Source organism: Dysidea avara, chromosome 5 (genome assembly GCF_963678975.1).
Source record: "Dysidea avara chromosome 5, odDysAvar1.4, whole genome shotgun sequence".
NCBI classification, from domain to species: domain Eukaryota; kingdom Metazoa; phylum Porifera; class Demospongiae; order Dictyoceratida; family Dysideidae; genus Dysidea; species Dysidea avara.
The window spans coordinates 24,810,413-24,838,386 of NC_089276.1; the positions used below are offsets into that span (position 1 = coordinate 24,810,413).

General features: G+C 37.7%; 1 protein-coding gene across 5 annotated transcripts in view; it reads left to right on the forward strand.

Annotated features, from left to right (window-relative positions):
• Window positions 1-5,551: 5,551 nt before the first annotated feature.
• The window catches only part of LOC136257021 (spindle and centriole-associated protein 1-like), an 88,292-nt gene continuing 65,869 nt past the window's right edge, over window positions 5,552-27,974 (forward strand). For all 5 annotated transcript variants that reach the window (XM_066050117.1, XM_066050119.1, XM_066050118.1 and 2 more), the window contains exons 1-3: window positions 5,552-5,746; window positions 9,746-9,793; window positions 9,892-9,964. In XM_066050117.1, the coding sequence (XP_065906189.1) occupies window positions 5,636-5,746; window positions 9,746-9,793; window positions 9,892-9,964 (232 nt within the window). In that variant the 5' untranslated portion in view covers window positions 5,552-5,635. The remainder of the gene's footprint in view (window positions 5,747-9,745; window positions 9,794-9,891; window positions 9,965-27,974) is intronic.

Genomic DNA, 27,974 nt, shown 5'->3' on the forward strand with positions numbered 1-27,974 from the left:
ACCCTTTAGAATGCTTCAAACTGGTCATTCACTGTATACTCTAATAGAGATGATATGTAGGGTTAACCGTTTTATAATACTTACAGATGGTGTACAACTTATATTGTTGCTACAAACAATTAAAAACAAAGAACAAAGTATTCCACAATTGATTTTAGTGTTGTTCACCCTAGTGTTGTTTTAGTACAGCAAATTCATTTTGGTTTAGTTCTAGTTCTAGTACTCCAATTCTGTCATAGTTTTGGTTAGTTTTAGTTCTAGTATCCCAATTCTACCATAGTTTTAATTAGTTTTAGTTCTAGTACCCCAATTCCACCAAAGTTTTAGTTAGTATTAGTTCTGGTACCCCATATTTCTGTAATTTAGTTAGTATTAGTTTCATTTTAGTTAGTGTTAGTTTTAGTGTTAGATATCTTCACATATACTAACCTTGGTAGCACCCCCTAGACTTACACAAACTTTAGATTTGGTGTTTTGATGTTCAGCACTATTTCCACTTACCATTGTGCACAAATGTACAAAAGCTCTAATAGAACTGAGCTTAAATAACCTAAATAGGTAGAATTAATGCTGAATAACAATGTTTCAGAGGAGATTGGACAAGATACAAGCACTTCTGAAATTTATCTCTGTTAATTGTGTAATTCTTATATATGACAAGGAGTAAGTGATAGAAGAAATGTTTAGCAATATCCACACCATGTTACCTTGTGCTTCTTAAGAAGAACATCAAATTCTTATTGCAAGGTGGGTGTGTGAGTTTCTAATTCTCTTTTTTATTCTCTGTAAGGCCAAACTAGCGGCATCCGCTCTTCTTTTTCAATACTCTGAGAGGCTTTGTTAGTATGCACATTGCTTTCTTCGACAATCATTGTGTTTAAATACACGTACATATGGTGTTCCTATAGTATTACACATGGATTCCACCCAGCGAATGCTTACACACGTAATCCTGTAGATTTCAAGATCAATTTACGTGCTTGGAGTAGTGGAGTTGAACGGGGTTGACTGGCTGAATAGACTAAACTTGAAGTGTACTCTCGAATGGTGTTTGTGAAAACTTTCGTGAACACTTGGTTAAACTTTCAATACAAAATGTATGCACTCATGTGTGCATGTCCAACCTCTTCTGACAATGTTTATGGTAGCATTTGCAGACATTTTCAGGCATTTGCAGGCAATTGATTTTAGTGTTGTTCATCTTTTAGAATGCTTAAAACTGGTCATTCACTGTATGCCCTAATAGAGATGATATGCACGGTTGAACTTTCAAAATACTTCCAGATGGTGTATAACTTATACTGTTGCTACATACAATTAAACACAAAGAACAAACTAAGTTGTACACCATCTGGAAGTATTTTAAAAGTTCAACCCTGCATATCATCTCTATTAGGGCATACAGTGAATGACCAGTTTTAAGCATTCTAAAGGATGAACAACACTAAAATCAATTGTGGACTAATTTGTTCTTTGAGTTTTCTTGTATGTAGCAACAATCTAAGTTATACATTATCTGGAAGTATTGTAAAAAGTTTAACCCTACATATCATCTCTACTAGAGCATACAGTGAATCACCAGTTTTAAGCATTCTAAAGGGTGAACAATACTAAAATCAATCGTGGATTATTTTGTTCTTTGTGTTTAATTGTATGTAACAACAATCTAAGTTGTACACTATCTGGAATTTATTTTAAAAGTTTAACCCGACTTATCTCTATTAGAGCATACTGTGAATGACCAGTTTGAAGCATTCTAAAGGGTGAATAACACTAAAATCAATTGTGGACTACTTTGTTCTTTGTGTTTAATTGTATGTAGTAACAATCTAAGTTGTACACTATCTGGAAGTATTGTAAAAAGTTTAACCCTTCGTATCATCTCTATTAGAGCATACGATGAATCACCAGTTTTAAGCATTCTAAAGGGTGAATAACACTAAAATCAACTGTGGATTATTTTGTTCTTTGTGTTTGATTGTATGTAGCAACAATCTAAATTGTACACTATCTAGAATTAATTTAAAAAGTTTAACCCGACTTATCATTTCTATTAGAGCATACAGTGAATGACCAGTTTGAAGCATTCTAAAGAGTGAATAACACTAAAATCAATTGTGGACTACTTTGTTCTTGTGTTTAATTGTATGTAGCAACAATCTAAGTTGTACACTATCTGGAATTAATTTAAAAAGTTTAACCCGACTTATCATCTCTATTAGAGCATACAGTGAATGACCAGTTTGAAGCATTCTAAAGGGTGAATAACACTAAAATCAATTGTGGACTACTTTGTTCTTTGTGTTCCATTGTATGTAGCAACAATCTAAATTGTACACTATCTGGAATTAATTTAAAAAGTTTAACCCGACTTATCATCTCTATTAGAGCATACAGTGAATGACCAGTTTGAAGCATTCTAAAGAGTGAATAACACTAAAATCAATTGTGGAATACTTTGTTCTTTGTGTTTAATTGTATGTAGCAACAATCTAAGTTGTACACTATCTGGAATTAATTTAAAAAGTTTAAGCCGACTTATCATCTCTATTAGAGCATACAGTGAATGACCAGTTTGAAGCATTCTAAAGGGTGAATAACACTAAAATCAATTGTGGACTACTTTGTTCTTTGTGTTCAATTGTATGTAGCAACAATCTAAATTGTACACTATCTGGAATTAATTTTAAAAGTTTAACCCTACATATCATCTCTATTAGAGCATACAGTGAATGACCAGTTTGAAGCATTCTAAAGGGTGAACAATACTAAAATCATTTGTAGATTACTTTGTTCTTTGTGTTTTAATGTATACAGCAACAATTTAAGTTGTACACCATCTGGAAGTATTTAAAAAGTTTATCCCTACATATCATCTCTATTAGAGCATACAGTGAATGACCAGTTTGAAGCATTCTGAAGGGTGAACAACTCTGAAATCATTTGTAGATAGCTTTGTTCTTTGTGTTTAATTGTATGCAGCAACAATTGAAGTTGTACACCATCTGGAAGTATTTAAAAAGTTTAACCCTACGTATCACCTCTATTGGAGCATACAATGAATGACCAGTTTGAAGCATTCTAAAGGGTTAACAACACTAAAATCAATCGTGGAATACTTTGTTCTTTGTGTTTAATTATATCTAATCAAAAAACAGCCAAGCTGTAAAAAAAGGTGCGGCCCCCAAAAAGGCCATGGTGAAAAAAGATGTGAAATCCAAGGTGGCGGCACAAAATTCACTTGAATTGTTGTTATTAAAATGTAACCTTTAACCTACCATCACAGTATACTGCAAAGCCGGCCTATGGCTGGCTTTGGTGCTTTTTAAACCCATGTGTTTTTTTCTTTACTACAGGAAGAAGAAAAGAACTTAGGAGAATTTTAGTACTTCAATTATTTTTGATATTATTAGTAATTATATAAATTATATACATATATTTATTACATGCCCATTATGCCCCACAGGATATTTTTTTGCAGCTGATCTCTCTACTGGGTGACTTGAAATGTAGCTGAACTATATACAGGATGGTTTCTTTGTAGCTGAACTCTCTACAAGGTAACCTCTTCTAGCTGGTCTCTCTACAGGGTATTTTGTTTCTAGCTGAACTCTCTACAGGTGATTTGTTTGCAGCTAAAGTCTCTACATGGTGGTGTCTTTGTAGCCGAACTCTCTACATGATGGTTTCTTTGTAGCTGAACTCTCTATAAGGTGACTTCGTCTAGCTGAACTCTCTACAGGGTGATTTTTTTGTAGCTGAACTCTCTGCAGGGTGATTTGTTTGCAACTGAACTGTCTACATGATGGTTTCTTTGTAGCTGAACTCTCTACAAGGTGACTTCGTCTAGCCAAACTCTCTGCAGGATGATTTGTTTGCAACTGAACTGTCTACATGGAAGTTGTACACCATCTGTAAGTATTTTAAAAGTTCAACCCTGCATATCATCTCTATTAGAGTATACAGTGAATGACCAGTTTTAAGCATTGTAAAGGGTGAACAACTCTGAAATCATTTGTAGATAGCTTTGTTCTTTGTGTTTAATTGTATACAGCAACAATTGAAGTTGTACACCATCTGGAAGTATTTTAAAAGTTTAACCCTATATATAATCTCTATTAGAGCATACAGTGAATGATCAGTTTGAAGCATTCTAAAGGGTGAACAACTCTGAAATCATTTGTAGATTACTTTGTTGTTTGTGTTCAACTGTAGACAGTAACAATCTAAGTTGTTCACCTTCAGGAAGTATACTAAAATCTTTAACAATACATATCATCTCTATTAGAGTATACAGTTAATGACCAGTTTGAAGTATTCTAAAGGATGAACAACACTAAAAGCAATTGTGGATTACTTTGTTCTTTGTTTTTTTAATTGTATGTAGCAACAATATAAGTTGTACACTATCTGGAAGTATTGTAAAAAGTTTAACCCTACGTATCATCTCTATTAGAGCATACGGTGAATCACCAGTTTTAAGCATTCTAAAGGGTGAACAACACTAAAATCAATTGTGGATTATTTTGTTCTTTGTGTTTAATTGTATGTAGCAACAATCTAAGTTGTACACTATCTGGAATTAATTAAAAAAGTTTAACCCTACATATCATCTCTATTAGAGCATACAGTGAATGACCAGTTTGGGTGAACAACGCTGAAATCATTTGTAGATTACTTTGTTCTTTGTGTTTTAATGTATATACAGCAACAATTTAAGTTGTACACCATCTGGAAGTATTTTAAAAGTTTAACTCTACATATCATCTCTATTAGAGCATACAGTGAATGACCAGTTTCAAGCTTTCTAAAGGGTGAACTATTCTGTAATAATTTGTGGATTACTTTTTTGTTTTTTTTATTGTTTAATCGTATACAGCAACAATCTAAGTTGTTCACTACCTGGAAGTATTAAAAAAAAACTAACTCTGCGTATCCCTATTAGACCATACAGTGAATGACCAGTTTGAAGCTTTCTAAAGGGTGAACAACTGTGAAATAATTTGTAGATTACTTTGTTCTTTGTGTTTAATTGTATACAGCAATAATCTAAGTTGTACAACATCTGAAAGTATTAAAAAAAACTGTAACTCAACATATCCCTATTAGAATTTACTAGACTTTGGTAACCCTATAACTGATACAGTAATTTTCTAATATAAGCTGCCCAATATGATATTTTGGTCACGTGACCACTTTTGTATGTTTTTGTGTGTTAAACTTATGCTGATGCCCAATGCTACAAGCAATCCAATAATAAAGTAGTACTTGTTTGCTTTATCTTAAAGGTCAGTCTGTGTCGAGGTCTGTGTGAAAATCACCAGAAACAACAGGAAACACTTTCCTTGGAAACCCTATCCATATTATGAGAATTAACCTGAGTTTCAGAGTGGCTTCCACCATAGATATAACTATGCTTCCACCTAATCTATGCTTCAACAGGTGCTTCCAGGAATTTACTAAACACAAATTTACTAGAAGCCGCATACTAACCCGCATACGTTAAAAAAGTTCAACGTATGCGGGTTAATATTTCTAGTAAATTCGTGAATTACAGTGGATTCGGGACTTAATTAGAATATAATTTAAAACGCTGTTTCAGTTGGTCTCTGGATTTGTGCTTGCGTTCTTTGCAATGCTTTGTACAAAGAAGACGGACAATAGCCGAAGACCGAGACGAATACCTGACACTGGAATGCCAATAAAAGCGCGAGCAAGAAAATCCGAGAGAAAACCTAAGTGGGATGTAAGTAATTTCTGTATATCGAAATACATAAGTTAATACGTAAAGTTTTTCGAAATAGTGATTATCGAATCAGCTACATACATAATGAAGTTGTGAAGTGCAGATACTCACCCGCCAGACATACTATCGTTCCTTCATGGCTTAAGACCGCTTAGTAGGTGTTTATTGCTAGGCCATTCGCAAATACAGCTATTCTGAGCGTCGCGAGTGTGAAATGGTGCTAACGATGCTTGCACCATAGACAATACACGAACATGGATTGGAAACGCCCGTATTATTTACGTAGTGACGTCATAGACCATCCTCGTTACGGTGCGCGAAAAGTTTACAGTCGTTACAGGTGGAACATTTTGCATTTCTTGTAAGCTACAAATACGTGTTTATTGGTTACAGAGCACCTACACTAATTGGAGGCTGGACTGGTTATGGACACTGGCGAGTAGCAAACAACAGCGTAACGAGATGCAAGTTAAAAGGTGAAGTATAGTGTTTCATAACGGTTGGGCAAATTTCCTGAAGAAATAAAAAGTGCAGCATCGTTTGCTTGCTGTTCTTAGCTTCACTTGTAGCAGGTAGAGTGGCTTTAGCTAAGGCCAATGAAACTTTATTACCAGTTTCTCGCTCAGATTTTTGAAAATTTGATGCGGGCGGGTGGTTATTATTCATTATTCATTATGCACAACACACATCCAAACATGAAGATTTCTGCCAAAAAAACAGTGAGATCTACATTGATTACTCTTGCATTAGCTAAAGTACGTTACCAGAATATTCAGCTAATTCTGTAACTCCTAAACGAGTGATTTTTCCATTAGAGTTTAGCTGATTGTTCTATTAGAATAAAAGTGACTGCTCTATTAGAGTATTTCGATGTGAAATACCAATAATGAAATTCCATGCGAGTGTATCAAAAGCATGCGGGCGATGACGCGAAACTGCAAATCAAATTTCATTGGCCTAACCAGATATCCAATGTTCCACTGTATACTCAGACTGTTTGGATAAAACAACAGAAAACAGGCACTACTTTGGGCAATTGTTTTACCCAAGTCGAACAAGTGTTTGGCTAAAAATTCATTTCAGTCTATCAAACAATTATTTGGTTGTGGCATAGAGGCTATGTTAAGATAGCTGGTAACGATGCTACTGAAATATTTGCCAACGCGTACCTGCCAGTATCCACCTGTCGCCAATGATATTCCCTCCAATGTCCACAGACAAGCTGTGTTCTTGTTCAGTACAAAATGCTACACAATAAACAATGTAAAAGGAATGTCCACACCTTGAAACTAGCCTTCAAACAAGCGAGAGAAAGCCAAACAGCCACCCAGTACATTTCAACAAATTTCCAATGTATTGGCGCACCGTAACTAGGATGGGTAAATAATTTCACGGGCGTTTCCAATCCATGTTCGTGTATTATCTATGCTTGCACTTTTACGGCTGCTCGTATGTCACAAACCACAACATCTTGTTGTTACGTCATAACTTCACGATACGCCCTTCTACGGGTATATGAGAGTAGGCCACTCTCCTTAGTATATATATTATGGACTCTTGGTATACTGTAACTAATGGATGTTATTTTTAGGCTACTATTTGGTGATTTTCTGTTTTTCATCAACACCTGCATTCTGCATGTAATTCCCATAGAACACATGCTAGTCAGTTTTCAAGAATACTATTAGTGATGTGCAATATACCGATTATCGTAATATATAAATTTTTATTTTGTAATTGTGATAAAAAAAATTAATATTGTAATAATTATATGATGGCGTGGGAATTTCATCAGAAAATGATGTTCAAGACAGTATTAATTTCTTTATAACAGACTTATTGTACTTTCAGTGGAAAGTGCATATTTTACATGGTTTATACTCTAATACCATACCTGTTTCACTGCCCATACAAAAGTCTCAATAGTAGCAGTGAAATTTATCCCGTATTTCACTGGTAGCAGTGAAAAATTTGTAATTGCAATTTCATTGGCTAGAATTTATATTAACAATGTAGCGCCAATTAGTGTTTACGCGTGTTTAGTACATAGTGACAAATTGCGTAGCGATGCTAATGCACAGCATGCATATATGCAGCGAGTATGGTATTAACTGGGAATAGCATGGGTATAGCAGTGAAATTTGGGATAAATACTACTCTTGTTGTATTGGAAATGGTAATTTCACTCGGCTTTGCCTCGTGAGATTTATCCCCATTTCCAATACAACACTCGTGGTATTTATCCCAAATTTCACTGCTACCCATGCTATTACTAGTACAAATACTAGCAATTTATTACCATGACTTCATGCAATTTGTATATCGTAATAATTTATCGTATCATGATAAAAGAAGAGAGCAATAATCGTGATAGGCAATATACAAAGTTTGCCATATCGCACAACACTAATTGGTATTATATATGTACCACTCTGACCGCAGTGAGTGCATTATAAGTTATAATGTACTGACCGCAGTGCAATATAGAGATATTGCACTGGCCGCAGTTTTGTGCAGCATTGCACAAGTGCCGGCAGCTGAGACCACTATGACAACTCACCTACAGTAATAGGTGGAAAGACACCTCGCAGATCACTCGGAATTCTTTTTTAGCATGTAAAAGTCGATTGTGGGCCATAACGTCACCAATATGTATAGTGTTTACCAAGCAGTCAATGGCGATCAAAACAGCCAACGTGGTGGCCACAACTCCAGTCTACATATATAAAAATGTACTTATACACCGTACTAGTCTGGTGCGATCTGAGCTCAGATTAAACCATATAGTCCACTTGGACAATGAGTCAACTATTATATTCTAAATAATACTCACCATTATGTTCAATTCTAGTAATCAGTTTTTGTCATGCCACCAGATTTGAATTTAGCCAGCGTGAATAGTTAAAATTAGACTAGTGTTGTTTAGTAGTTAGGTTTTGTTTACTTAAACTGTGTATTAGCTGCTTATTTCGATCGAGAGAATCATTACGACGATTGAGTGATCACGCATGCTGAGCGCTACATGATGAGAGTCAAACAGCGAATGCAGGTTAGTGATATAGCCCATAGCGTACTAGCTTTCAATATGTCAGGTGGCTGCGGTACTATCACCGCAACATCAGGCTTGGTCACCCACAATCGATGTTAGAAACCTGGCCTTTATAAGAGTTACAGCTGTCTTGTGAGTCTCTCCCCACCTACATGTATTAGGTGAGTGGTACATAACAGTTATACAACGTGCACTCATGCAAAAGCTACAAGGGGGGTACCTTGTACACTGTATTGTGCCAACAAATGCTTATTAGATTTTTGCAGTGGGACATCCATCATTAGCTAGTGTTTACAGATTTTATAAGGAAGAACGAAAACAGATGTACAGTAGGTGCCACTGGGCTTGTTAGTGGAGCTGACCGTGCATCCAGTATCTTATGAAAATTGGATAAAGCCTAACTATTGTGGAATGTAATGTAGTAATGGATAATGGTAATGACTCACACTGCCCGTGCTCCGCTTCTGATGAAAAACAGAAAATTACCAAAATTAATTATGAAATAGTGGCCCTTAAATGCATGCTACTGAAATGGTATTTTGCTATGATCAATTTTCTAATGCGAAAATCCATAAGATAGAGATCCCCCCAAAAGAGACGCGTGTTGCCTAAAATGCCGTCTTTAAAAATCATCCTGGAGCGACGAAAATCACCTTTACGGAATAATATATTAGTCCATCTAGTATCAATTGTAGCAAGAAAACACAGGCAGCTGGATATACAATTTTAATAAAAATCACCAAAACTCGAATTTTCACCTACCAGCCTGCTTGACCATAGTTGTAAGGCTGGAACAAAGCAGCACGTGGCCACCATTTTATACCACAATAAAAACATACCAGTGGCATGTGCCTTCAGCATTATATATCTAGTGTATTTTGTATTGTATACGTGTACATGCAGATTTTATTATAGTTGATTTGTGTACCTTGTGTTGTATTATTTTTCAGTCTACAGTTCAAGATTTATCTGTACACAAGGCATCTAATGAAGAAATAGTACGTACAGAGTTGTGCATACTTTGTTCATAATTTCATGTACTATATGTATAGTGTGTAAGTGTGTGTGTTGTAACAATCAATAATGTTCTGCTTAGGACTGGAGGCGCAGAATCCACAAATCAAAGAATGCAGAATGTGCAAAGCATGAACTTTATGATAAGGCAACAGGTATTGTAGTTCATAGTATTGCAATTGTAATATTTAAACAGGAAGTCCACTCAGCTTAAGCTGATTTTCAGTGGAGCCCTGTAAACAGCATACAATAATACACAACAACACAAATATACACACCAACAATAAAGACACTTCATTAAAATACAAATACTTAAGTGAAATTTGAGTGGACATCATGTCAATACCATCATGTCTGGCCTCCCTCCTAGCCCAATCCCTAACACTATGTATATGTTAAAGCTTTGCCTTGCTTGTGCTATATGTACTGTACAGTGAAACCTGTCTAATCAGGTCACTACATAAAGAGGTCACCTGTCTAAACTAGCCATTATAAAAATCCCCATATGTGCCAACAGTGTACAAAGTGACCTGCTTAATGCAGCCACCTCCTTAATGAAGTCAGAAAATTTTGTGTCCCATGATGACCGGAATAGACAGGTTTCACTGTACTCAGCGTTTGGCCTCTAGGCTAACAAAGCACTCGGCGTACATATATATCATGAGCAAGGCAATGCTTTAAATGATTTATGGAACTTTCTAGTCGTGTAGCTTGACCATACCAATAGGACTCGCAATTAGCATGTGTTGCATGAATTATAAGCAGCCTGAATGCACACAAACTAGTTTAACAAGTAACTCGTGCGTAGTTCACCATAGTTTGGCATGGTAGACGTTCATCACATACTTTGGCAGGTTTTAGTTAAAACCCACAATTGATTCTATTGTGACACATGGTGAAGTACAGCATTTCCGTGATATCTCCAGTACTTGTCCATTTACATTAACAAACGTATCAGCAGTGTTACCTTCTCCCACCCATCATCGAAGCATTTAGGTATGTCTATAAAAGCAATCCAGTGGTAGCACTCATGTTGGTTGGGGTGATTGATGTTATGTCAATAAATAGATAATAAATTTTATTAGCAATCAATGTTCAATCAATAGAAAACAACACAACTTACAAACACACAAGCTACAGCAATCAACTCAAAAGCTAACCTAAAAGTCACGTGATTATAATGATTAATATAATAAATCATATACAGTGGTCCCTCGATTATCCAAACTCGTTGGGTCCTGGGTGTGTTCTGATAATCGGAAAGTTTGGATAATCAAAACCCATTCATTTACATACAGAGCCTTGATAATTGCTCTATTAGAACACACAACTTATATAAAATAGAGCAGTCATCGCTACAGTTCGGATAACCAAAAGTTCAGTTAATCAATGGCCAGATAATCGAGGGACTACTGTATCAAGTTCCGGGCACTATACTCCTCCTTGCTTAAGTTGGAGCGTTAGGCGTGTCTGTGGGCTGCCTGTTTCATAGTGGGTATCGGACGGCATCCTTATTACTAGTTGACAGTTTTGTGGATTGGTCTTCTTTTGTTTTGTCATTAAACTCAGTCTTGTTTGTACTTAGCTGATGAGCATGACGTCTCCATACTTTTGGTTAACTTTGACTCGATACATGGTTGTGCCAATCCTACCAATACATGTATTTCTCCTGGTACCCACTTATGACCATGTTGGTAGTTTCTTGCCCACACTTTCTCCCCTTCTGTAAAGGTGACAGGCTTCTTTACATCCATGTGATTCTGAACATCTATTGAGGTTGGTTGAAGTAAGTCAAGCCTTGTTCTCAGGTGATGTTTGAACAAAAGTTCACATGGAGCAATGCCAGTTGTACTGTGAGGAGTTATTCTGTATTTGACCAGAAAGTTTCTTAAGGCTGGTATCAGCTTCTCTCCACTCAACATACACTTTTTTAGAGATGATTTAAATGTTTGTACAATCTCTCTGCTTCTCCATTTGACTGGGGATGGTACGGAGCTGTAAGAGTATGCTGCATTCCTCTTAGTTTGCTGAAAGACTTCGGATGTAAATTGACTTCCGTTATCTGACACAATCTGTTCACATAGTCCGTGAGTAGTGAAGGTGTCCAACATCATTTCGACAGTGTTCTCAGCACTGGTATCTTTTGTAGGAATTGCAATTGGCCGTTTTGAATGGGCATCTACCATTATGAACCACATGTATTTAACCAGCAAAATCAATGTGAAGGTGTTGCCATGATCTCTCAGGAAATTCTCATTTGTGGTGTGATGTTTTTGCTTGATCTTTGGCCATCTCAGCACATGGTTTACAACTGTCACTAAGCTCTTCAATTTGTTCATCTAATTTTGACTACCACATGTGAGAACGAGCCAGTGCTTTAGTGCAGACTTTTCCAGGATGTGTCTCATGGAGTGGATTTAGAAGTTTGACTGAAAAATGCGAGGAACGACAACTCAGATACCACAGATACATGTACAGTAATACAACCATTTTGAATAGTCCAGTCATTTCTGTGGCGAAAATAAGGAACAATTGCCTGTTTGGGGGCTTGTTTTGGCCATCTCTTCAGAACGAAATGTTTTACTTCCTTAAGGACTGGACCCTTACTGGTTTCTACAGCGATATCACTAGCTTTGATAGGTAAGTCGTCAAGTTTCTCTTCATGTACAGTACCAACTCAATGATTTTTATGTTTCCATGATTCTGTCTATCAAAAGAGATCTGGTTCAGTTGGCAAGTGTGAAAGTCCATCAGCATCTCCAAATACTTTGGTGCTTTTGTATTCAAAGAAAATGAATAACCCAATAGTAACGATGCCCACCTTTGAAGACGTCCTGCTGTAGTTGGAGGTATGCCCTTCTTTTTGCCGAAAATCGTTGTTAGGGGCTTGTGATCAGTTTGTAAAGCAAAGTCTCTGCCCCATAAATACTGGTGAAATTTTCGTACTCCGTAGATCGAAGCAAGGGCTTCTTGCTCAATTTGAGAATAATTTCTTTCTGTAGGTGTGAGCGTTTTCGAAGCATGTGCAATAGCTTTCTCAGTACCATCTTCAAAACGATGAAAAAGCATGGCACCAATGCCTACTGAGGACGCATCTGCAGCCAAAAAAAGAGGAAGGGCTGGATTGTAATGAGCCAATGCTTCAGATGAGGTTAGTGTTTCCTTAATTTGTTGAACAGCTTTCTTACATTCCTGGGTCCACTTCCACTTCACTGACTTCTGAAGCAAACAATTAAGGGAGGAGCACATATCTGAGAATTTTGGTAAAAACTTTTACCGTAGTGGTTCACCATGCCAAGGAACGCTCTTAGCTCGGTCAAATTCTTTGGCTGGGGCATCTCAATAATGGCTTTACAGGTAACCTTCTTAGGATCCATTTTTGTCAACAATGTGGCCCAAATATTCAACAGAATCCTGCAGAAAGTAGCATTTCTCTTTGCTTACATGAAAACCGTATTCTTGAATTCTACTCAGTACTCTTTCAAGATTTAGCAAGTGCTCTGCTTTGTCTTTGCCCGTGACAATGATGTCGTCAAAGTAACACACCACATCAGGTAAGCCTTGCAGCACAGTATCCATAGTTTGCTGAAATACTGCAGGGCTGCTGTAATGCCAAAAGGAAGGCGGGTATATTTGAATAGACCCTTTCGTGTATTTATAACCACGAACTGTTGAGTCACTTCATCTAGTTCTAGTTGGAGATAGGCTTCTGAGAAGTCGAGCTTTGTGAATTGTTGACCTCCATTTAAGGCAGCAAATAATTCTTCTGGTCTCGGCAATGGGTACTGGTTGATATTAAGTTGAGGGTTAGCTGTAATGCTGAAATCACCACAAATCCTTACTGCCTTGGATGGCTTAGGTACCACCACAATTGGAGTTGCCCATTGGGAGTGATCAACCCTCTGTAAAACACCATTTTGAATTTGTCTGTTCAGGTCTTGCTCAACTGCTGGTTTGATTAGGCCTGGGTTTGATAGAGAATTTCGGTTGAGCATCAGGCAACAGTATTCACATGATAAATCTTGTTAAGGTGTAGTTTCAAGGAATCAATCCTAATAAGTTTTGTCTGTTGCCTTTGGAAACAACCACAAATAGATTAGCAGACTTTCCCTGGCACTGCATCTGGACTTTGCACTTTCCCAAAATGGGAATTTCTTCTTGTGAACAGTTCTGAAGCTTAACATCTGCTGGTTGTAATTTAGGGCAGTCAATACTTTCCCAGGTAGCTTCACTCAGAAGTGATACTGTGGCTCGTTGCAGACTTACATGTACAGAATAACCATTTAGTTTAGCATGAACAATAGGTCCTTCATCTTGGCTGGAGGTTGTAGCCAGAATTGGTGTGCTTTCTGCAACTCCAACTAAGTGCTGAGCTTTCTTGTGTGGTGTCAGTTTGTGCATCATGTCACTTTTGTGCTTGTCTCTACATACTCTTGCCAGATGACCTGTTCGATGACAGACGTTGCATTCTGGATTCTTATGGGGACAGTTAACTCACCAATGTTCTTTTGAACCACACGCAGGGCAGGGGTCTGGTGGGGAAGATGAATGTTTACGATGAGTGCTGTGGCTTAATAACGTCCAGATGCTTGATGAACGGCATCTATAGTACCTCCAGGGGCTGCGGAAGTGCCGTTTAGTGATGCCATTTCATGTGCTTCCTTGTCAGCCACTTGCAAGCTTTGAGCAATCGTGATGGTCTTGTCCAGCGTAAGCTCCCTCTCTGCTAATAATTTGCATGATACATTTTTGTCTCTTAGTCTCAGAACAAAAGCAGTAATAAGAGCATCTTGCAAATATTTTTGTGGGAACTGGCAAGTTTAGGCTAGCTTGCGAACTTCACTGATGTAGTCTGCTAAGCTCTGTGTTGGGCCCTGTTTGTGTTTCCGGAAGAGATAATGTCCTGCTATCTTTAGCTGCTTGGGCTCGAAGTGGAACGAGAGTTTTTTGAACAATGCAGATGTCTTCGTGTCTGCTGGCTTGTCTGGAAATGTAAGGCCTTCCAAAACTTCATAAGTTTTTATTCCAATCAGAGCTACAGTATTAAACAGGAAGTTTGTTTGCTGTCACTTTTAATATTGTTTACCTTGAGGAAATGTTCAAACTGTGTTTGATAGCTGGACCATTTGTGGGTTCAAAGATCAAATGGTTCTGGTGAGCCAATGTAAGTAGCCATCGTGCATTCAAATCACTATCCTCGTCGCCAATTGTTATGTCGGTAAATAGGTAATAGATTTTATTAGCAATCAATGATCAATCAATAGAAAACAACACAGCTTACAAACACACAACCTACAGCAATCAACCCAAAAGCTAACCTAAAAAGTCACGTGATTACATTGATTTGATTAATATAATAAATCATATATCAAGTTCCGGACACTACAATTGACCAATCAGTGTGGCGAGGGCTATCAGCCTTCACTGACTTGGGCGATTATTCGTACTGGCGTGAGCACTGTGGGCTGTTAGCCTGCACTAGAGCACATGGGCAACCGTACTTTATTGCCCACAAAGTGTGCTTTATTGAATTGAATGAATAAAGCACTCTGGTACAATAAAGCATTCTTTGTGGTCAATAAAGCACTTTTTGCTGTGATGACATCTTGCAACCATACCTTTACACTACAAATAGTATTATAGTATCAAGAGTGAATAATAAGCTAGGGTTGCCTGGATGGGGCATAATGAACAACCTGTTATGCTGATGAAGACATCTACCTCTTGACCCAGTGGTCTGTTTTGGATGCACTTTCATGCAGTTGGGATCAGCCCGGTCATTAAGTGAGATGTCTCCCCACATAAGATGTTTCTTGTCATCGTATAAGTTTTTTTTCTTGTCATATGAGTTTACAGTAGGAACGCAGATTTTGCCAGCCCTGAAGAAGCCAATGTCACTGCTGCTGCTGCCACAGCATGATAGTGTCTGGCTCAGAGCAAGTAGGGGTCCAGTAGGCTTTGATTCTCTGGAGAATTACCAGGGTTATGGGAAGGCAGATCTTTGGTGAGCTATGTGGGTTTGAAGCCAGTAGAAAGTGGGACATTGAAGAGAATTGTTTGGTCTCTGGCAACCAATTGTAATTTACATATACCTTTTTTGTTTGTTTATGAAGCCAATTTGGAGCATCATAGATAGGGATGGAGCAAAGTAACTCTGATACTGATTATGAAGCCAATTTGGAGCATCCTACTTGTAGATAGGGATGGAGCAAAGTAGCTCTGATACTGGGAACAGGGTCATTACTGAGTATGTTGAACAGAAGATGGCTAATTTCCGGAGAAAAATTGTTGAACTGCCGGATTCAGGTCTCTGATATCCAACTGAGCTTCAGGTTTAGGAGCCACTGTAAAATACAGTAGAAAGGGAGAGATAGTAGTTGGAAGTTTATTAGCAGTGGAGTGTAGTGTAAGGCAAATGCAGACTTTTTTTGATTTCTGGATTAAATGTCTGCATTTACATAATAACCATTCAAAGGCTAAAATGACTATATGGCAGCAAACAAAGAAAGCATGCACAACAAGCACATGCATTTCAGCCTACAAAGTTACAGTACTTCCATGGAGCTGTCATCTTCACTGCAGTCACCAATTTCCTCCTCTTCACTTCATTTACTGTCACTGCTGGTGTCACTATCACTGCTGGTGTCACTATCACTGCTGGTGTCACTATCACTGTTGGTGTCACTATCACCGTTGGTGTCACTATCACTGTCAATGTTTGTGACAAGTTGTTTGATTAGCTCTTTGTGTAGTCCACTCTTCAACTCCCACAATGTGTTTTATGTGTGATGCTGAGATGTTACTACCTTCATACACCAGTCAGTACTAAACTTGTTAAATTTACGATTTATTCTCTGTCATCACATGGTGCTTTACTTAGCTCCATAGCAATTCTATTGGATTTAATTCGCAATGGACTACTGGTAATAACCACTTCATGACCTGTTGGTATCGTTTGTTAAATGCCACAAGTTAAAATGAGCATACCTTTTGTTTTGGCTAGTTTATCTGCGGCATATTTCAGAGGTTAAATTGAGGTAAGGTATACCTGTATATTGTATAATTAAGATAAGCAAGTAAACAATGTGTTACAAATGACCCACCTTTTGTATCTAAACATTCTTTGAGTTATGCCACTTTTGTATTGGTCGCTTCTCCAAATGATGACTTTAAGTTGCAATAGTGTAACAAGTACGTCAACTGTCATCTTGATGTAATTTACATTATTCATAATAATCAGTGTGTTTGACTGTTGGCAGGGAGTGGCTTTTCTTCAAAGCTTTTAGCATTCATCTCATCAAGATGAAAGCTTTTAGCATTCATCTCATCAAAGCTTTTAGCATTCATCTCATCATTTCATCTCATCAAGACTTGAAGACCCAGTCACAACCTTTAGTTACATAGTTAAAATCCATTACATTGAAACTAAGATAACGCTTACCAAGTATCTGGCCATCTTTACTGCCTGCAGCATGTAATATTATAAGACATTACAGTATGTATTGCTGTAAATAAACTTATCATTTGTAATGAAATGAAATAGACTAACCCAGCTAGCCCCCAAGTCACTTCTTGCTCAACCAAAGCTTCCTCATTGCATCGTGTGTGTTGCACCATGTTTCATCTAAGTATACCACTGTTCTTCCTTCAGTGCAATTTCGTCACATCCTTTTTAGATATGTGTGATATTGTATGATTTGTGGCTGCCTCATTGTGCCCTGACATCAAAGTCTTACTTAAACTATTGTAAGCATATCTCAATTACTTTTTGTTGTTTGTAGTACTGTGTCGAAAGCCCATGCCTCTCAATACCCTATGCAAAGAAGTCCTTCATATAGTCAGGTTCACTATGTACAGGCTGTACTTTTGTTCAAATTTTATGTGGATTAGCAAGCCTATACATTTTTGGAAAGCTTAGAGCATGAGGAATCTGAAAATCAATGTTTAACTTTGAGTCCATATTGCTAATGTAGCGATCACTTTTGTGAAACTCTTAGCTAGTGTGCTTAAGTTAAGCATAAATTTCAGGAGATTAGCTAATATTTAAAAATTAGCAATTGGCAACTATGATTTCACCCCGACTAGATGATCCAAGAGCACTTTTGCATCAGTTGGTGGCATGCATTGACACAGTTTACTATGTCAAAGATAACTTTACTCAAAATTTATGGGCCTACATAATTATTCTTAGAAAGCTGAGAGCATAGAAATCAATGCTTATATTATACAGATACCTACATGTTAGTCAATTAGCAGTTTGAAAATAGTAGTCCATATGGTGCAAATTTCTCCATATGTCAGCCTCTTATTTGCAACAAACACTATTTCTATGTTTTCACACCCATATAGAATCCACTGATAGCCTCTAAAGTACTGAGAAACTTAATTTGGCAGATAGTTATTACATGAAACAAAGTCAATTATTAACATTGAGATGTAGGGCTATTATAGCCACATAAAAAAAAATATCACAGCCATGTATCTACGTATATGTATTATAGTTGATTCAAAGATACGAGCCTAACAATCATCAGCACTGTTACTGTTGTCATTTTCGATGCATTATACAGTACGATAGTACTATATATTAGGGATCATGCAGGAGCTTTCCAGTTCAAAATATCACCCTAAAACCAGTCTTAATTTCCCTTCATGACAACTTAGCAGCATTGGTTAGGCACGGCCAAGCTCAAAAATGTCTCCAGACTAATACCAAACTCTTTCTATAGCATTTAAAAAGTTTTCTATTTAACAGAATTTTTCGCAAACTGACTGACTGACTTGACAGCCAAGTACAACTTGACATACGTCCAGACTTGATTTTGTCAACCGCAGATGTACAATACAGTATGTTCTCTTTGCTGACAATGCAAGATATCAATTCACACTATATAATGTGATACGGCTTAATTGTGGCTGTGTTAGCCATCGCCAGTGTTTTCCATAGCAATATGATTAATAGTTGAGACACTTCTCATGCTGTGCAATGGAAAAAGCATAGCTGAACATGAAGTGTAATGGCTACCTCCATTTTTGCTTCATAATTGATAGTTGGGGCATGTGACCAGACATATATTTTGTCAGGCGCCCTTCTTCCTTTTGATGCAGTATATGCACGGGTTCACCAGTCATAATTATGTTACAAAAACAGTCCTACATTTAATCCCTATACTTCAGTCTAATACAGTAGTGAAAAAAAGAGGTTGCATATATGCTGCAGTGGACATTTAATCCCTAATTCAGTCGTGGTTATAGACTGAATGAAGTATAGGGATTAAATGTCCACTAGTATATAGGCAGATGTATAGACAACCTCTCTTCCTTCACAACTTCTTATATAGCAATCCCCTACTTTTCGATCCCTAATCCAACTTTAATAGCATTTTTTATTACAAATTCACCTGAAACCTAAGCGAATCAGTCTACTGTAACTATCAAATTGTCACCTAGTACCTTCATGTGTACTAAGCTCCTCTAAAAATAATTATTGTGTTGCAGGACATTAAGGTTACGGGTTACCAGATAAATAATTAATTTTGCAGGCGCTTTGTTTATACAGTAGTTCTGTTTTAACCGTTTTGCATGGAAGAACTCACTAAAATTACATGAAATATTAACGTACAAGTAATACCATAAGCGGTGATGCACTCAACAAGGGAAGCACTTGTACAGAAATGCAGGCACTAAACAGTGAAACTGTTGATTGCTATTCATCAAAAACCAGGTTTCATGGGAAGCCACATCGTGATATTTAGCATTAATAAGCTATTACTTAGTGATTTCTAGGTCCTCACGAACAAATTGAGTTGCTATCTGATTGTAACAGCACTGTAGTGGACTCGCGGTATTTCCGTAGCAGAACTACTCGCCATTATCCTTGAAAGATACAATAATTAACCAGCCTCTAGTCAGTTTCCCACAAAGTCTCCATGACAGGACCTAGATAATATAACCACCAGCTGATACTGCCCTAAAAAATTAGTACTAATTGGCCGACAGCTGCTATTTTTGATGAATAATAACCACATTAAGCAGTAGCACTAAATGCTGGACTTCATTCTACGCTTGACTACCTTCCTAGTAAATTATTGATACTCACTTTGTATGATTCCTCTGCTGTTATCACGTGGCTATACAACGCTTTGAAGTTAACAACCTTCTCACTAACACCTGCTCGAGTTTCTAATATTGCACCATCCATTATCCAAAATAATACCCTATTATTAAGCGCCTAACCCATAACCTTAATAGCCTTTTAACACTTCACAACCATCTGCAAATGCAAAATGGCAAAATCAGCAGTGAGACACTACAAAGAGGTGATCATTTGCTGTTTCAAAAAAATACAGCAACTACAGTAATAAGAGGATTCAACCACTTATAGCTTAGCCTGTTTGTACCCCTCCCCTTGCCAGCTCCTGGATCTGCCCCTGATTGTGTATCAATTTTAACTTATTCGCGCATCTCTATCTGGTGCATAAAATTGCTCTTGGTGATCAGAGTAAATTTAGTGTTGCCAATTGTGTATGTGAAAAGAAACTTCCCTTTTAGGGGAGAGCTAATTCTAATTACTGTAATTTTAAAATGAAAATTGTTTCAAAATTCATCTAGTGCTAATTATGCTAAAAATACATAAGCACATTAGCAAAAAAAGGGCTCAAAATTTGACTACTTACAGTATAGGTGATTGCTTTATTAGAGCATAGATATACTATACACATAGGGATTGGAAACGGAAATCGCGCACTACAACATCCGTATTTCGGCTACGTCACTAAAGTTGTTTCTAAGGCCGAGACTGTACTGAGCTACCATGGCTAGCGGAATTGTTCGAAGTTTCATAAGCGAGTATTGTTACGAACCAGAAGGCAGTTCATTTAACAGGCTACAAAAAGGAAGAGAATTTACAAGAAAGTTATTGAGGTTAATTGCGGACACCGACGAAGCATCATTAGAAGCATTCGACACTTTCAGCGAAGAGCTTGTAATTGCACTTAGAAACATTTTCACTACGTTGAAAGATTACAAAGTAGTCACCACCAAGCAAGAAAAGTTATGGCGGGAATTTCATCGCACGAGAAGCCACACCCTCCCTACATTGTGGAAAACATTTTGCCAACGCATTGGGTTGAATTACAGTATGACTGACTAGCAGCTCAAACAGTCAACCTAAAGATATTTGAAAGTTTTATGAAGGCCCAATTTTCTACAACAGATCCAAGCAGTGCAGCCATTGTTAGTGACAAGCCACCCAAGATGACTTACTGTGATGATGAATTCAATGCATTCAGATATATATCTGGATATGTGCCACATGTGCTGCTGAAGAAGTATGAAAAGAAGACGGAGGAGAGAGTTACACCATGTTTGGCTTGCTTAGGTAACATGGCAGTGGCTGGGGATGAGAGTAGCATCCATAACTACACAACTAAGTGGATTGAGAAAGTTAATCGAGGAGGCTTATTTCCTGTAAATGATGATTCATTTTGTTTTTATCTGGCTCTTGAGTCCATGGTTCGCCACTTGCTTTGTACCACATATAACACCAGCAATTCACAAGAAGACACCATCAAAACAAATATGATAGAACTCTGTTTGAAGAACCAGCAAGTACTACTTAAATGGAGTATCATATCAAAAGACATTGATGACCATGTGACATCCAATGCTTTGTTAAAAGAGATTATTACTCTTTGGATAACAATCCGAGGATTTTCTATTGCAGCTTCATGGTTGGAAACGTATAAGAAGAGCTCAAAAAGAGACAAAAAAGAGCAAGAGCTTGAGGAAAACACTAACTTTAAAGTCTATGTAATTTTGATATTGACATATTATACATAATCACTCTTGCATATCAACAGCATTATGACAAGAATCAAGACACACAGTAGTGTGTCGTGCGGTCCAAGAAGCCGGTGCGCAACCCCGTGAGTATATTGACAGGAAGAAAGAAAACGCAATTTTCGCACCTCCGTAGCTCTGTGCTGCCTTAACGAATCAAGACGAATTTTGCTGTGTACATTCCCTCCAACTTCAGTACTCCACATTCCAAATTTGAGCGAAATCGCTTCAGGCATTCCTGAGATATGCGACTTCAAAAATTGGCTTAGTTTCTTCGTTTTTTTTTCTTCCTCTTATCGCACACTTACAAAAACTGCTATAAACCGCGAACGCGTTATCCAATTGCCTTTAAATTTGGCACACAGAAGGGGGGTATAAAGGCGCATCTCGGTACCAACTTTGGCTGGAATACCATAAACAGGCAAAGAGTTATGAGCGATTATGCACGAAAAATAACACCAATATGTTGTCACACCTACAGGGTAAACCGCATATGGGAAGAAGTTGAAAATCCGTGGGTGAATAGGTTAACTATTGAACCTCAAACCTTTTGTGGTTTGAAAGAAATCGAGCTAAAAACCAGGAAGATACAACAACAAAACCAACAGTGTGTAACAATTATGCAACCGAGATTAGCTAATAAAAAACGAATACTTGCCACGCCTACCAGATAAACCGCTTGGGGTAATGCTTTGAAATTCACTGTACAGATGGAGTAATCATCTTAGAAAGGCTCTTCAATGGTGTAGAAGAATCAGACTTAAAGCCACGGAGTTATAACACGAAATCCAACTTGGTGTAGCAAGTGCGAGATCGAGATACTCTAATAGAGCAGTCATCCTAATAGAGCAGTCACCCTGAACAGAATTCAAGAGATCAGTTAGAAATAAGTAACCTGTATAGAGATCAGCTACAAACAAATCACCCTGTAGAGAGTTCAGCTACAAACAATTCACCCTGTTCAGACATCAGTTAGAAGAAGTTTTCTTGTAGAGAGTTCAGATCACCCTGTTGAAAGATCAGCTAGAAGATGTCACCTTGTAGATAGTTCAGTTACAAAGAAACCACCATGTAGAGAATTCAGCTACAAACTAGTGACCCTGTAGATACATCAGCAAGAAGAATTTACCTTGTAGAGAGTTCAGCTACAAAGAAACCATTCTGTAAAGAGCTCAGCTGCAAACAAATCACCTACTGTATACAGAATTCAGCCACAAACAAATCACCCTGTAGAGAGATCAGCTAGAAGAAGTTACCTTATAGATAGTTCAGCTACAAATAAATCATCCTGTAGAGAGATCAGCTAGAAGAAGTTACCTTGTAGATAGTTCAGCTACAAACAATTCACCCTGTACAGAGCTCAGTTAAAAGAGGTTTCCTTGTAGAGAGTTCAGCTACAAACAAATCACCCTGTAGAGAGATCAGTTAGAAGAAGTTACCTTGTAGATCGTTCAGCTACAAACAATTCACCCTGTAAAGAGATCAGCTAGAAGAAGTTACTTTGTAGGGATTTCAGCTACAAACAAATCACCCTGTAGAGAGTTCAGCTACAAAGAAATCATCATATAGAGAGTTCAGCTGCAAACAAATCATCCTGTGGAGAGTTCATCTAGAAGAAGTCACCTTTTAGAGAGTTCAGCTACAAAGCAACCACCATGTAAAGAGTTCAACTGCAAAAAAATCAATCACCCTGTAGAAAGATCAGCTAGAAGAAGTTACCTTGTAGAGAGTTCAGCTACAAAGAAACCACCATGTAGAGTGTTCAGCTGCAAACAAATCACCTGTAGAGAGTTCAGCTAGAAACAAGTCACCCTGTAGAGAGTTCAGCTAGAAGAAGTCACATTGTAGAGAGTTCAGCTACAAAGAAACTACCATGTAGAGAGTTCAGCTGCAAACAAATCACCCTGTAGAAAGTTCAGCTATGAACAGATCACCCTGTAGAGAGATCAGCTAGAAACAAGTCACCCTGTAGATAGTTCAGCTAGAAGAAATTACCTTGTAGAGAGTTCAGCTACAAAGAAACCACCATTTAGAGAGTTCAGCTGCAAACAAATCACCCAGTAGAAAGTTCAGCTATGAACAGATCACCCTGTTGAGAGTTCAGTTAGAAACAAGGAATCCTGTAGAGAGATAACCTCAAAGTATCACCTTGTAGAGAGTTCAGCTACAAACAAATCACCTGTAGAGAGTTCAGCTACAAACAAATCACCCTGTAGAGAGATCAGCTAGAAGAAGTCACCTTGTAGAGAGTTCAGCTATAAAGAAACCACCCTGTAGAGAACTCAGCTACAAACAAATCGCCCTGTAGATAGAAGTTACCTTGTAGGGATTTCAGCTACAAACAAATCACCCTGTAGAGAGTTCAGCTACAAAGAAGCCATTCTGTAAAGAGCTCAGCTGCAAAAAAATCACCTGTACAGAATTCAGCTACAAACAAATCACCCTGTAGAGAGATCAGCTAGAAGAAATTACCTTGTAGATAGTTCAGCTACAAACAAATCACCCTGTAGAAAGATCAGCTAGAAGAAGTTACCTTGGAGAGAGTTCAGCTACAAAGAAACCATTCTGTAAAGAGCTCAGCTGCAAACAAATCACCTATACAGAATTCAGCTACGAACAAATCACCCTGTAGAGAGATCAGCTATAAGAAGTTACCTTGTAGATAGTTCAGCTACAAACAAATCTCCCTGTAGAGAGATCAGCTAGAAGGAATTACGTTGTAGAGAGTTCAGCTACAAAGAAACCACCATGTAGAGAGTTTAGCTGCAAAGAAATCACCCTGTAGAAAATTCTGCCAGAAACAAATTGCCCTGTAGAAAGATCAGTTAGAAGAAGTTACCTTGTAGATCGTTCAGCTACAAACAATTCACCCTGTAGAGAGAGCAATTAGAAGAAGTCACCTGTACAGAATTCAACTACAAACACATCACCCTGTAGAGAGATCAGCTAGAAGAAGTTACCTTGTAGATCGTTCAGCTACAAACAATTCACCCTGTAGAGAGAGCAATTAGAAGAAGTCACCTTGTAGAGTGTTCAGTTACAAAGAAACCACCATGGAGATTTCTGTAATCAATATTTGTGACCGGATTTGCGAAAAGGGGTCTTCCACACACATCCAATTCCGTAAACGTTGGAGATCATAACTCAGTGTTCAAGTAACATACCTGTATTAACCTGAAAATTTCACCATGTATTCAGCTATAGTGGTGCGCACCACTGCCCAAATTTCAAGGCAATAGCTCTTTCCAATCTGAAGTTATCAATTGTTAAAGTTGGCAATTTGGAAGGCCCCTTTTCGCAAATCCGGTCACATATGTATTATATATATAATTTGTACATTTACTGATAAAATATTTAAAGTACATCTACTTCATCTTTTCTTCTTACTGTAGTAAAGAAAAAAAACAAAGGTTTAAAAAGTCCCAAAGCTGGCCATAGGCCGGCTTTGGGGTATACAAATACAAAAAGAAATGAAATCTAATCCAAAACAGCCAAGCTGTAAAAAAAAGTGTGCGGCCCTCAAAAAGGCTACAGTATGGTGAAAAAAGATGTGAAATCCAAGGTGGCGGCCAAGAAATGGCTGTGATGGTGGGTTAATGGTAAAAATTTTAATAATGACAATTTAGGTAAATTTTGTGAAGCGGCACAAAAATTCACTTGAATTGTCGTTATTAAAATTTTTACCATTAACCTACCATCACAGCCATTTCTTGGCCGCCACCTTGGATTTCACATCTTTTTTCACCATAGCCTTTCTGAGGGCCGCACACTTTTTTTACAGCTTGGCTGTTTTGGATTAGATAGTATATACTGCAAAAGTATTACTCATTTGCAGTGTGTAGCATGTCTTGGCCTTTTTGGCAGTGGATTGTTCAAAGCCACATCTACTGCATCCACTGGATCATTGAACAGACGTCTTTTCTGTGAACAATTACCTCTCACAGGATCTGGTGCTTGGGAATTTTGAAGCCGGAGCGCTCCATCATTCACTAAGCACTGCTTAATTGTAGGATTATCATTCCTTCCACCCCTGGCTCTCTTCTTTGCAAAGTAATTTTCTACTGTGTCTTGCGATACTCGTTCACTTAAAAGGAAAAGCTCACATCCCTTGAACTTCTTGAGCAGGTATCTTGTCATATCTACAAATGACTTTGCTACATGTTATAAAGCAAAATACACATTGAACATATACAGTATGTTTGCCATCACTTACCTGTAATACTCAGTCCTTCCAGAGATTCCTTGCTAATTTGCATTCGCTCTTTGTCAGTCAGTGCAATGTTTGGAAACATCTGTAATGCTGTCTTCCCAGTCTCTCCAGTATTGCAAAAAATCCTCTTCTAACCACTATCCATATATAGTTTAAAGTTTGATTTCATACAGCATGCTTCCATTACCTTTAATCTTTTATCATTTGGATCAGTGTACGATTTCAAGTCATTTTTTTTTTGTTTTCTTCCAGGCATCCAGACTGCGCACATTTAAGCAGTCAAAAAAACGATCCATAACACGGCAAAACTTCTTTGTAGCCTTTGTGTCTGGGTCACCATAATATGGTAGTCCATCAGCTACAGATTTGCTTAACACCTAGAGTTGAAATATTGTGCATTTACAGTTTTATACACATGTGTCACTTTACCTGTGCAGCCAGCCTAACTCGCATCCTGGAAAATGATGTCAACTCAACATGCTCCCTCTTTAGATCTGGCAAAAATGTAACACCACTAGATTGAACAGCCATGGTGGACGTCTTATTATACAGATTGACGATATGTGGCAGGATAAATCATGGCCATTGTTCTAAAAGAAGTTGTCAATAACTATATAACATGCTATTTCAAGTAGTAGATCCTCAGTTATCCAAACCCCAATATGTCTCAGGTAATGAGTAAGTTGTTCAGATAAATGAATTGCTTGGATAAATGAAGCCGATACATTTATATGCAGAGCCCTGTTTAAATTCTCTAATAGAACATACACCTTACTCAAAATGCCCTAATAGAACGGTCACTTTCAATTTCGGATAAAAGAGGGTCAGATAACTGAGGGTCTACTGAACATGCATACATTATAATTGTATAGATGTATATACATGCATGTATCACATAGCTATATAATTATAGCATGAAGGCATTTGACAACTTACAACAACATTGTGATAATCTTAGCAGGAAATTTACAGACTTAGGCCTGTGGTAGACTAAGATTTAAATATTTGCCAAATCTGCCTACAGTCAAACAGCATGCATGTTTATAGGTAATAAATTACCCAAAGTTTCTTGGTATTTCCATGCCCATGTGAATGACTTAAGCAATTGCGGGCAGTCTTGATCAAATGTGGTGGGTCTGAAATAAAATAAATAAAACGCTCTTCCTCTGAAAATGGATTTTCTGTCTTGTAAACATAAGAACTGTCTGAATCTGATTTCCTGTACATGCGGAAAAATTTTCGATTGTGGCTTGCTCCATCAGCAGTTATTCCTATCTCTCTGAAGCCCATTTCTTCTAAATGGTGTACACCTTCCCACACAATAGGAAACAGTGTACCTGCTGTTAAATTGTCAGTACCAAAATGTGCAATAGGAAACTCAAGGTGGATAAACACTCCTCGAACCATCAAGGTGAGAAGATGTGTTGCAATAGGTAGATGGTCAACTGTATTATCTCTTTGTAAATCTTGAATAGCATTATTGATGTCACCGAGGTTAGTAAATCCAATCATTTCACCGGTGTTCTTGTCAAATACAATGTCTTCCTTGATCTTCATTTCATCCAGAGTTAGTATTACATACCGTTATGCTTCAGAAAGGCTGTCAATATCTGCTTCTTTCTGAAGCATTTCCAACACTTGTGGTTGAAACCCAAGCCTTCCTTTGATGTAATTAGTGTAATCTCGTAAGGTGCGTTCTGATGGTAGTGTGACAAAACCAGATGACCTCATTGCATGGTATGCTGCTGATGATATCAGTTTTAAATTCAAGCACCACGTGATCATTGCTGGATGCCACCTTATTTGTTTTAAATCTCCCACCTTTGTAGCCTGCAGTTGTTGGTCCCAAAAAATTCTCTGAAATGTTCCCTCAGGAAACTGTTGATGAATATTGGCATGATTGTTTCTCATAATATTCAGTAGATCTCTTTGTGATGTCTCATCTAGAACAACCCCTTGAACTGCTGTGGTCTCCTCTATTCTCTTTTTCAGCCTATCGACTTCTTTTCTTGTAGCATGTAGTTCATCTTGAAGGTGACTGATTTTCTTCTTTATCTTCTCTTCCTTCTGAGCCCCACTCATGTGTCTATACACAGTATATAGTTACAGACAGC